This window comes from Schistocerca gregaria, chromosome 7 (assembly GCF_023897955.1).
Source record: "Schistocerca gregaria isolate iqSchGreg1 chromosome 7, iqSchGreg1.2, whole genome shotgun sequence".
NCBI classification, from domain to species: Eukaryota; Metazoa; Arthropoda; class Insecta; order Orthoptera; family Acrididae; genus Schistocerca; species Schistocerca gregaria.
The window spans coordinates 331,188,684-331,201,607 of record NC_064926.1 but is presented as its reverse complement, the minus strand read 5'-3'; the positions used below and the strand labels follow the sequence as shown (position 1 = coordinate 331,201,607).

At 38.3% G+C, this 12,924-nt stretch overlaps 1 protein-coding gene across 15 annotated transcripts in view; it reads right to left on the bottom strand.

The window, feature by feature from the left end:
• The window catches only part of LOC126281513 (protein kinase C and casein kinase substrate in neurons protein 1), a 525,973-nt gene that overhangs the window by 20,165 nt on the left and 492,884 nt on the right, over positions 1-12,924 (bottom strand). For 9 of the 15 annotated variants that reach the window (XM_049980549.1, XM_049980537.1, XM_049980543.1 and 6 more), the window contains exons 3-7: positions 10,828-10,976; positions 10,554-10,742; positions 9,180-9,406; positions 8,616-8,736; positions 7,130-7,234 (exon numbers count right to left, since the gene is read on the bottom strand). In XM_049980549.1, the coding sequence (XP_049836506.1) occupies positions 7,130-7,234; positions 8,616-8,736; positions 9,180-9,406; positions 10,554-10,742; positions 10,828-10,976 (791 nt within the window). The remainder of the gene's footprint in view (positions 1-7,129; positions 7,235-8,615; positions 8,737-9,179; positions 9,407-10,553; positions 10,743-10,827; positions 10,977-12,924) is intronic. The other 6 variants (XM_049980551.1, XM_049980546.1, XM_049980548.1 and 3 more) reach the window with 1 other exon arrangement.

Sequence of the window (12,924 nt, the reverse complement as noted above, 5' to 3'; positions counted from 1 at the left end):
TTGTACACATGTTAATAGTACTTTTTATTCTTTTCCATTCCTTATGTTTAATTTACAGCTCAACTCGTACAGTTAGTTGTTAGTTTGTTAGCATAGGTAGTAATTTTATTATTATTTTTATTATCATCAGCATCAAGGGATTTTAGATTAGCCATTAGTATGTTGGCATCATACAACTAAAATGAGCAGCATTAGGTCAATTATAATAAATTACTGATAGGTGAGACGGAAAGAGCAGATTGTATTTTACAGATGGTGTGTCAAAATGTTATTTATTAGCTCCAAGGCAGTATTTTATCTGTTATTTTATGGAAATTAAGATAGCACAGATATGCTGTGTTACACTTTAATGAAAGCAGTTTTAGAATGGCTATTTACAATAAAATGTTAATCAAGCAAAGCTAAGTTGTTTTAATTTCAACAGTAACACGAGCATTTTACAGTTATTACAACCGATAAACCTCCAAAGCTGTTTCATGGCTTACTCATCAACTTGTAAGGAAGGAAGATTTGAGTTTGTTGCTTCACTAAAGGAAAAGTCATTACACATTGTCATCAATGTATCATATGAGAAAATTTTCTTACAACTACTTGTGCTGCACACGGGGCAATTTCCACTTGTTAACTGCTCTACAGCTCATTTGGTGAATTTGGTAAGCAAAAATCCAATGAAGACCACAGTTACATGTTCTACTTTAGGACTCTTGACCCTGTACAGAATGTACTGGATTACCAAAATCCGTCACAAGGTAAGTAATACCCCATTACAAGGGAATTAATACAAAATTACAATAACAAGCAGCTACTTTAACTGAGAATAAAGTTCCTTCACTGTTAGTGAATTATATTCAGTGTTGATCATTTGCAAAAAGATAGACCTATACCCTGGAGCCATAGAATGTTGCCAACCAGCCTTTGAAAAAGCAGCACTACTTCTAGTCACAATCCTGGGGCTGTAGTGAAGTTGAAGTTTTGAACTGGTCCACATGGCAAACTTTAGTGGCTCTATTGGGAGAGTGCTGCCAGTGAAAAGCAGTCATTTCAAGTCCATGTCTAGTTGTTAGGAATTAGCTCTTTATGCGTGTCAAATGGATATCTTTCAGATACTTTTTTGGTACCTCTATCTTGGAAATTGGCAGAAGTGATAGTATGATTAGGTGTGGATAATTTGCTTCCAATCCTGCTTATTATACATGCTTTAGACACTACAAGATACACAGGAAGTCCCACAGTAATAGTCTAACAGGCTGTCAGCAAAACAGTTCCATAACAGGACAGTTACACAGCAGCTATAGGCTAAGGGAAATGTATACCTGTTGGAGTTTATCGACCAAGTTTTCAGCTGCTCCTGTAAATTTTGTACCAATTCTTCTGTATACCTAAGTGCAACTGTTCCCTGGCATAATTTAAACCACTACTGCTCACTCCCTTATCTCTCCCCTCCAGTACCTATTGACTAAGGCTGTCACTAAGTGTGTTGCAGAATGCTATTTCCATGCATTATGTCTTTATTTTTCTTTCTACACCGTCACCTGTATGCGAAGGTAGATAGCCCTCTGTCACTGCACAGTTCTAAACACGCTATTTTGACATTGTGTTTGAGCACATACAGAGTGGTCCAGAAAAATGTACACACTCTTTGATAGTCAATATTAACGGAATAAAATCATACACTGTTACAATTCTTGCATGGGGAGAAGATTATTTTGTGTGTTTAAGTGCCCCCCATTAGCAGCCAAACAACTTCGATGCCACTGAACTATTGACTGAACTATGGCTGTCAGTACTGCCAGTGTGATAGCTGCACAGGGCACCTTGATGGTTTCTTGTGGCTCATTCAGGGTTGCTGGCTTCTGTTGATGAACTTTATTTTTCAGGGTCTCCCAAAGGTACAAGTCCAAAAGTGTAGGTCTGGAGACTGTGGTGGGTACTCAACAGCTCCTCTTCAACCAATCCGGCATCCAGATATTTTATATTTTCATCCAAGTAGGCTCTGACACATCTATGGTAGTGAGGCGGAGTGCTATCTTTTCGTAAGTCAAATCTTTCATTTTCAAACATCTCTCAGATGGCAGCTAAAATCGATGTTTGCCGTATATGAAGATGCACATCACCTGTTATAGTACTATGAAAGAAGAATAAGCCAATCGAACTGTGCGATGTCAGACCACAACACACATTGACACACAGTAGATTAACGTGTTTGTCCACATGAACACGAGGATTTTCAGGAGCCCAGTAAAAGCAGTTGTGGTGGTTTACAGTACTGTTCAGTTTGAATTATGTCTCATCAGACCAGATAACCATCCCCGCAAACTGTTCATTCTCACGAAGCATGACTTCGAACAACTCACAGTACTCTATCTTTCATCCAGCTTGTTCTCATTCATAGCCTACAGTGATCTTGGAAGGTACACTTTCCACTTTGCAGCCTTCAGAATTAGTCATACACTTGATTGGCTCACTCTGCTTTCACATGTGGCCTGCTTCACAGATTTTTGAGCTGACCTAACAAAATGTTGCAACACAGCAGCACTGGAAGGCTGGACTCGGTGATGTTTTGATCAGCCATACCTTTCCTTATGCATGTCCTGCTTCAAATTTATCCCAAATATGGAAAATTGTTGTACATGTTGGTGGCAAAGTTCTGTACACATTGCCGTTGTACCTCCGTCATGTTTTCGCACTTGCAGTACCACTTCAATGTGGCCTTGCATTGCTCAAATGACAATCTTACTTCATTTATCATTGCACTGTCGTCTGCTGATAAACACGCACCAAGATCTGTTGAGAAAACAATGGACTACACTGCCGAGCAAAATTGCAATGATACGTCATTGTTACAAAGATATTAACTATCAAAGAGTGCCTACATTTTACTGGACTTCTGTATTATAATTCCTACCAATCAGTCAACTATGTAACAATACTGCCTGTTGTCAAAATTTAATTCTGTGCATAAATTATTTGTGGACCCAGAAAAAGAACATAATTGAAATACTACCCTTGCACATTTCAATTATCATAGTGTACAGTTTCTTATCTGCCAACAAATTATTTGAACAACCCAAAGTAATAGTCATGCAGTCTGAAAAGTGAGTGCCATGCTCGAAATGGTGATCACAGCAAAAAGCCAAATTAAATGTTTCAGCCTACAGTTTTGCAAAATACATGCAATCATTAAATATTCGATTCATCTACATTATTAAAAATGGACTGAATATAACAAATAGTTGTTCTTAATTTTTGAATTGAGCTACTGTAAGAGGACAACTTGTGTAATTAAGTAGTAACAACAAGTGTAATTTAGTAGTAACAACAACTAAAAATGCAAGTCAAAAGAAAATTACTCCAACAGTCAATCATTTCAAAGACAATGAGGTCGAATACGAAGACACTGCACTGTGCACTGTGCTTGGAGGGACCATTATAGGGGTTTAGATGTGGAATTCCATTCTTCACTTTTCTAAATTTGTGGGGTAAGGGAAAAACATGAACCCAATTTGCTGCTCACTGGAAACAATCCAGTTTGTTTTACATACATCATTGTTCTTAGAGCTATTATGCAAGGTCTAAAATTGTAAATCTAATTGAAGCATTTTAATGAAATTTTAAAATTTGAATGATGTGTGATTTGTAAGATAACTACAGAAGCAGAAATTTTTTATGCAAACACAAAGGGATAATTTGGTTTTTTAAACGAACGTACCCTGATGAGCCAAAATGATATGACCCCCACTTAACAGCATGTAAGTCCACCTTTGGAATACAATACAGTTCTGTGTGGCATGGATTCGACAAGTCCTTGGGAGGGACACAAAGCTTGTGCCCAACAGTCTCAAGAGGTGTTCCACTGGGTTCTTACTGGGCGAAGTTTTTGGTAGCCACAACATCAACACAAGTTCCTCGTCATGCCCCTCAAATCACTGTAACACAATTTTAGCCCTGTGACATGGACACTTGACCTGATGGAAGATGCCATAACTGCCAGGCAAGACACAGCAATGGATGCAGGTGTTCTGCAAAAATGTTCACATAGACCATAGATGTCATGGTGCCTTTGATTACTTCCACAGGTCCCATGGAAGCCCTGGTGAATGTCTCCCCTAGCCACCAGCCTGCATCTGTGGTGTGCTCAGATTTAGAGTTGGCATTAGCCTGGATGAAGATCTATCCAGACATGACCACTGACCTGATGTAACAAGAAAAATAATTCATCCAAACAAATGATATGTTCCTACTGATCCACGAACCACTCTCAATGATCCTGTAGCTATTGCAATTTTAACTGAAAATGTCACTAAGTCAACATGGCAACACACAGGGGTCATCTGCTGTGGAACTTCATGCTGAACAGTGTGCTCTGAAATACTTCTGCATACACTAGCACTGTAATCAGATTTGCCACAGATCGACTTTTATCCTATTATACAGAGTGACAAAGCTTCTAACACCCACATTCTGTGATAGAGCACCGATGTCCACCTTGTCACCTACTTGTGGTTTCACCCTCCTTCAGCCTGTTTCCATAATTTGCTGATGATAGTCTTTCTTGAGCAGCTCACTAGCTTTGCACATTCTAAGAAGCAAGTTTGCAGCCACTGGGCCATACAAATATGTCAAAGTGTGTGAGTGAATTTCCCCATTTTCAGGATCATCATCACTAAAGTGCTTCTCCAATCATTTCTCCTCCACTTATACACTGAAGAGCCAAAGAAACTGGTATGCCTGCTGCATATCATGAAGGACCCCTGCAACTATGCAGAAGTGCTGAAACACGACATGGCATGGGCTCAACTTGTGTCTGAAGTAGTGCTGGAGGGAATTGACACCATGAATCCCGCACAGCTGTCCATAAATCTGTAAGAGTACAAGAGGGTGGAGATCTCTTCTGAACAGCACACTTCAAGGCATCCCAGATATGCTCAATAATGTTAATGCATGGGGAGTTTGGTGGCTAGCAGAAGTGTTTAAACTCAGAAGAGTGTTCCTGGAGCCACTCTGTAGCAATTCTGGAAATGTGAGGTGTCGCATTGTCCTGCCGGAACTGCCCAAGTCTTCCGGGATGCACAATGGACATGAACGGTTGATGGTGACCAGACAGGATATTTACGTACATGTCACCTGTCAGAATCATATCTAGATGTAACAGGGGTCCCATATCACTCCAACTACACAAGCCCCACACCATTGCAGAGCCTCCACCAGCTTGAACAGTCCCCTGCTAACATGCACGGTCCACGAATTCATGAGGGTGTCTCCATGCCCGTATATGTACATCTGTCTGAAACAATTTGAAATGAGGCTTGTCCTACCAGGCAACAAACTTTTAGTCATCAGCAGTCCAATGACGGTGTTGATGGGCCCAAGCAAGACTTAAAGCCTTGTGTCGTGCAGTCATCAAGGGTACACAAGTGGGCCTTCGGCTCCAAAAGCCCATATCAATGATGTTTCATTGAATGGTTCAAATGCTGACACTTTTTGATGGCCCACCATTGAAATCTGCAGCAATTTGCAGAAGGGTTGCACTTCTGTCACACTGAATGATTCTCTTCAGTGTTGTAGATCCAGTTCTTGCAGGATCTTTTTCCAGCTGCATCAATATCAGAGATTTGATGTGTTACCCGATTCCTGACATTCACAGTACACTCATGAAATGCAGTTGCATTGAGGGAAATCCCCATTTCATTGTTACCTTCGAGATGCTCTGTCCCATCGCTTGTGCGCCATCTATAACACCACATTCAAACAATCTTGATAACTTACCATTGTAACAGCAGCAACTGGTCTAACAACTGCATCTGACAGTGTTTTATATAGGCGCTGCTCACTGCAGTGCCCTGTTCTGACTTTTCATGTATGTGTGTATTTGAATACGCATGCCTATACCAGTTTCTTTGGCACTTCAGTGTATACTTTCCTTGCGTCGTCGCACGCACACACAACCACCAAGCAGCATTCAGTGTTGTGGTGGGCAGTGGTCATAATTTTTGGACTCATCAGTGTACATTTTGTAACTTAATCTGTCTGTTGAAGAATCCGTATTAGAAAATTTCATGTCACACATCACACTTTGAACACACTGTTTTCATATAATACTTTATATTATGTGATTAATTTGAACAGTGAATGGAGGAGGCTCAGCCAATGATTCCTATTCTATCTCAATGCAACTGCATCACTTGTGTGACAATAATTCTTCAAAAGCAATCAACACTGTCCTTTTTTACTTTTAGCATGCCCTGTCATGGTAATATCTGGGTGTCTGTCACTGATCTTTAACAGTTTACTTTACTCTTCTATAAGTAACACTACAGTATAGATTCACCTTGAAACAGAACTGTCTTCCCAAACCATTTCAGATAAATTGTTTACTCTTTTGCAGTCCGGAATATCAGCTGCTTGGTTGCTTTCATAATGGGATCATTTCTGAATTTCTAGTCCAGATCTTTACATCATTCATCTTCAAACAATTTGATTGTTGACACCACTGTGTCAATAAATTGAAAGAATGACATCATTTCTACCAAGCTTTTAGTTTAAACGAGTACTTCATTAAGCACTACTGGATTGTTTGAAGCATGCGCACATCGCTGATGGAGATGACGTTTACACTAAAGGCAGACTAAAATATTCTGATGTCTGACTGAGGTTCAATCCTGTAATCTTTCAGTTTCCAGGCACACACTTTACCAGCAGACCACTAGGTCTGACTAGCATGTTGAATGAAACACACATCAATATTTCTGAGCTCAAATCTGCCGTCTACTGCACATCATCAAGTGGTACACTATGGTACTTAAAATTTTAGGTGTAGGTAACTTTCAGTCGAAGTGATAGATCTTTTAAATTGTGTATCTTTGTGCTCCTATGAAAAACCACATCTTGTTGCGACAAAGTGTACGTTACTTAAAGAAAATTACAATTTTTTCATAATAGTGATAACAAAAATAAAATGAACACACATGACAGAAAGAGCTCTTGCATGGTCTATACTTACTAATCCGTTAAGAAGGTTTTGAACAGACCTACACTTGCTTCCTCTGCTGGAATTTTCTCTGCTATTATTACAAAGAGAACAAAGCTACAAATTATAGCATTCTGTACAACTAAAAAACTTAATTATTACATGCAAGTCTTCTCCAACAGGCCTCTGGTTGATGAGTGTGATTCCCATCGGGATCTCCGCCTTTGATTTGCCTTTTGCAATGTCCCTGAACTCCTCCGTGTACTCCTGCGAAACACGTGCAGGGTCACTAACATGCTTCAAAACACACAAACTAATGGCATGCCATTGCAATGCATGCTCTAAAATGTTTCAATAAATAAATAACTAACTTATAGTGTGTAAAGAAACTACACAAACTTTTAACATTTAGCAATTTGTTGATACAGCAACACACAAAAGAAAGCACTGAACATTTTATGATTACATGCAAAACAACACACATCACATCACATCACTGCAGAATCAGTTCTGGTACACATTTATATACATAGAGTTATTTATAAAAACATACAGACAGAAAAGCTCAAAATAAAAGAAATTAATTTAAATTTGTGAAAACTGCCAAAAGCATTAGTTAATTCATCAGCATTCTTTTACAGCTTTTGCAGCTTGCATAAGCTAAATGTCATGAATTTGTATATTATATCACGTGAATAAACTGCTTCCTCCCTGCCTTCTCCATCTACAGCCGAACTATGACCAAAAAAACTTTGGTATGGAACAGATAGAATGTGGCCTAGATTAGACTTCCATCACAGGCAGATGTACTGACTCAAACCCACCCCCTTGCTTCCAAACTAATAGCAAAATTTTACCCTCAAGCATAATGATTCCATTTTAAATAATAGTATCCATTTCTTCTGCCTCGTTATATCATTAAGCCTGGCTAAAAATAGGTGGTGGTGCCACATACAGTAAATTTTATGGGACATCACAGACGTGCTATGTTTCTAGGATGCTCAATCATTTATAAAATTAGAAATGTGCGAGTTGTATCTGCACGAGTGTGTGTACATGTGTCTGTTGTCTATTTTAGACAAAGGTCTTGTTGCCTGAAAGCTCATTTTGTGACAGTCTTTTTGTTGTGCCTATCTGTGAATCAGCATCTCTGCTATATGGTGAGTAGCAACTGTCCTTTGCTTAATATTGTCATTAGGGAACGACAGTCCGTAACAAGTTTTATTATTGATACATACAAAAATATTTAAAGTAGATACAGTTATGACTTTTCCTACAGTTTGTAATATAGAACTCGGGATCTTTGCAATTAGCGGGCAAGTGCTCTACAACTGAGCTTTCCAACCAGGACTCGCGACATGTCCTCACAGCTGGTTATTAAAACATCCTGATGTAATATTTTATACAAACAGCAAGAAAGAATTAATTCCTGATTTGCAGTGTTCCTGAAGAACTGTGGAAAAGTAATAATCATTTTCATCTGAATATACAACATTATCTTTCTCTCGTCTACGAAAGAAACCTCGCTGTTGTGGCAGAGTAAAATAAAAATGCACTACACACTACATTCTAGCAATGAACAGAAAAAGAAAGAAGCAGTAATATTTTCATACAATACATATAATTGTAGCTATCATGCAGGTTCTACCTCAAAATATGGCCAGTTCATAGCCATATTCACACCATGTGTATTTGACCACCACTTCAAGTCCTTTTCATGATCTGCATTGTTAACTGTGTGGTAAAACTCTTCATATATTTGAGGCAAACTGCAAAAAAGTTATGGTAGTTAAAACATTACCACCTATAGATACCATTTGTAAAACAAGAAAAATATAGTAACTTTGTACACAAGAGCAACAACAGCACCACAGCTAATCAATTTTCTTCATCATTTCTTAATAAGAGTTTGAAAATATGATAATGGAAAGTTCTTGGTGGAATATAAATAAAGGAAGGAGCAAATGTAGTAATTTACCATATACTTGAGTGGATTTCAGTCTCATTTATGGGGCTATTGAGCACTGATGCCTCAATCTTAGGGTGAGTCGTTACCTTTACACCTCCATTATTAATGATGAGTTTGCCTGTTTGCAATGTGAACTGACCTGTGTTTAATTCACTACACCCCCCCCCCCCCCAAAAACCACACATTTACTAACAATACAAATTCCATTAATTCTAATACAGCCCATGAATACTTGCTACTTACACTGGATCCTGAGAAACATTCAGACACTTATGAATACAAAACATCGTCTGTTTAAAGAACTGCAATCGCTGAGCCTCCATTTCTTGACATTTGTCAAAGACTACAGTCATGTCCTCCATGTATTTGGGATTGTAAGAATTTATCTCATCAAGGGCTGCTTCGTATTTCTCTTTTGCTTTTTGTACATCCTCTTTTGACTTCTGCACACGGTCCTGCATCTTTTTAACCTGTAAATACAATCAGTTTAGTGATATTTTATAATAGGCAAAATAACAAAATATATAATATTAAGAAACAAATCAGATCTGATGTAAAAGGAAAGTTTAAGTGACAACTCTCCACTGTCACAATGAACAGCACTCATCTTGAACCAAGTTTGCAGTTGTTTCTTTCTATTTTAGTTACAAGTTTGCAGTTTCTTATATAAAGACAAGCATATCGTTCGGATGCTCTATTTTATTATATCACTATATGCAGGTGGAAAAGTACTTAAAAGAGCAGTACATACAGCATTACCAACATTTTCAGGGCACTTCACTAAATGTGTACTATTTCATCTTAGGCTATGGATCCAATGGTACACTCAGTATACTTCTGGGCCATGCAGTCGAACAATATGTTGCAAATAATCAGAAATTAGGCTCTTATATCGTTCACCGGTGAGAGGCGATATCTGACACATTAAGTGCCCAGTCCGATGTCATGGAAAATCCTTCACACAAAAATAATGAGCTGAATCACTTTATGTGGGTTTTGATGTATGTGTCCAGTTGTCAGTTTGTTGTACCATGACTAATCAATTCAGGTTATGTGCTTTCATGCATTGAGTGCCCAGTCAAGTCAAGTGAGCACACTCATCTCTGTGCAATGTGTTATCTAGTATCTAGTAGCTTCCATACCCTAAAGGGAAGAAGTTGTTCTGGTTGGTATGATTATCCACTGGTGGTTATTTTCCAGCACTGAATTGGTGAATGACTTCTCACAGTGTGCCCCATCTATCCTCTGTTACAATGTACAATAACCAATGGCAAACCCTGTTCCCAACACTGTTGCAAACAGTAGTTTCGTTGACAAGGTGGTTGTCCCCTGAATCAAAGTACTTCCAACACACAATTAAAACTGTGACATCTGAAAAACCCAGGCCTGCACAAAATTGGACATGACATGTCCTATGAACTGGGCACCCAAACATCAAAAGCAACTTATCATAAGCACTCTAATTTTACATGAAACAAAGAATAGGGTCTGAATTACTCTTCACCACAACTCCATCCATAATTAGCGGTGTGCGTGTGTGTGCGTGTGCGTGTGCGTGTGCGTGTGCGTGCACGCGCATGCATGCATGCTGATTTTGAACAACATTAACTCGCTGACCTGATCAGGAGACAAAGAGCTGTCAGCATTAGCATTTCTTTCTTGGTTACAAGCAGAACGCTCTGTTTTGCATGCCACATGGTAGTCGCTTTTGGCTCTGTTTACTTTAGCTAACAGTTTTGCCCATGGTTTCTGAGCTTTCTTAAATGCATCCTCCATTTCCTTCTTTTCTTTTATCTGCATCATTGACTGAAATAAAACAATACAAAAATCATTAAATTTCCATTAGCTGTATGATTAAGAGATTTATTACATTTATTTGAATCATGCTTACTTTGTGGTAGGTATCTTTCTGCCACGTTTTCACTTGATTCATAACATCATTACATAGATTGTCCTTAACCTTTAGATGCAAATCACACAGTCTCTCTGCTTCAACCAAGACACCCTTCCACGCAGCCTCTGTTGTTCCATACTCTGGACCTGAAACAATGAATGTTTTCCATCTACTCATGTCACAAACTATATAATTAAACAACAAAAATCAAACTGTATAATCATATAGTTTTTGTACAAAACAGTAAAGGCAAAAATAGGTAAAAGCTGAAAATCAACCCCAGGTTAATGTGTAAGACCAAACAAAATTATGAAGGGGAAATCAGGGAAGCAAAAGAAGATTGAAACAAAAACACTCATGTATTGAGACTTTACAAAGTAAATACAACAACTTTAATGCTTGTACGACAGTACGGGGAAAAAAAACGCTGGGAACTTCCACGCACGAACCTCATCTACATGAGCAGGCAATGATAATAAGCTCATCATCAACAAATATGAATAAATACTTGCTTAGAGAAACTACGTGGCAGAACTTTTCCATGATAATAGACCAGATTCACCTCAAGTCACAGGAAAAACAGGACCAGATATTATCGTGGAAGAAGGGTGATTCCTAGTAATGGCAATGAAAGGTGGGAAAAGAGCAGTACTAGATGGGATGCCTCTTGAATTCCTTTAGATGTTTGAGGAACAACCAATAAAATGGCTGACAACACTACTCAATAAAATGTATAATTTGGGTAATCATTCCTCAAAACTGGCTTCAATCGGAGCTTGACTTTTTTTGAAGCATTGTGGTTCCAGAACACTGACGTCACTGATTCATCTCCTGAAAGTAATTCAAAAAATTATTTACAAAATAATCTACAAAGTTTGTGAAGAACAAATGGCACTTACACAATTTGGCTCCAGAAGTGCTGTCAGGTGATGTTTGGTTTGTGGGGCACTCAACTGCACGGTTTATCAGCACCCATACAAATTCCCAACCTTTGCTCAGTCCAATCTCGACACATGGATGAATGATGATGAAGTGATGAGGACAACACAAACACCCAGTCATCTCGACACAGGTGAATGAACTGTGAAGTCTATACATGTTTTACTGATTATCAAAAGGTTTTTGGTAGAATACAATGTAAGATGGCCGAGTTGTTAAAAAATAGTGGAATGGATGACAAAAACCTCTGGCTCACAATTAATCTATATTGGAATCAATATGCTGTGTGAGTAGAAAATGAGAAAGTGACACATTTAAGTTATGCCAAGGACTGAGACAGGTTGTATTTTCTTGCCACTAATATTTAAGCTCTATTCAGAATATGTCTTCAAAGATGCCCTTGAAAATATCAAAGAAGGTATCGACTTCAATTATGAGTAGCTGAAAAATATCCACTATGCTAATGATACTGTAATATTTGCCACCATACTGTATCCCAAATCAATGGAAAGTAGTGAGCATTATGGCTTATAAATCATTGTAAGGAAAACCAAATTAACACTCAATCAAGGAAGACCTACCAAACTGTCATCACAACATTAATGGTAAACTTGCTCAACAAGTAAACACACACATTCATCTGGGAACCAATTAAGGGCTAACTCCAAAGAAATTAGAAGTCCTTGTCAATAAAGCCAAAGTAACATTTTGCAAAATGATTAATATCTTCAACCACTTCTCACACGAAACAAAATTATGGTTTTTGTAGTGCTTCATATTCCCCATCCTTTTCTATGGAACTGCTACGTGGACTCTGACAAAGACTTGAGGCATTTGAGATGTAGCCATACAGGAGAATGCTAAGTTTGTCACAGAAAGATAAAATTATTAATGACAATGTCCAGAAAATGAAGACAGAAAATGAAGTCCTAAACACAGCAAAATGCGGAAAAATCTCACAGCCATGTAATGAGGAATGGGAACACACAAACTGCTGCAAAATATTTCTCAAGGAAAGGTACCTGGTAAAAGAGGAAGAAGAATAATGTCTTGCCTCGGAAACTTAAGTGTGCATCTGTTAAAATATATCAGGCCCATACCTGGAAAGGTCACAACTGTGTAAGATAGATTCAATTCCATCTTCCATGATCTGTC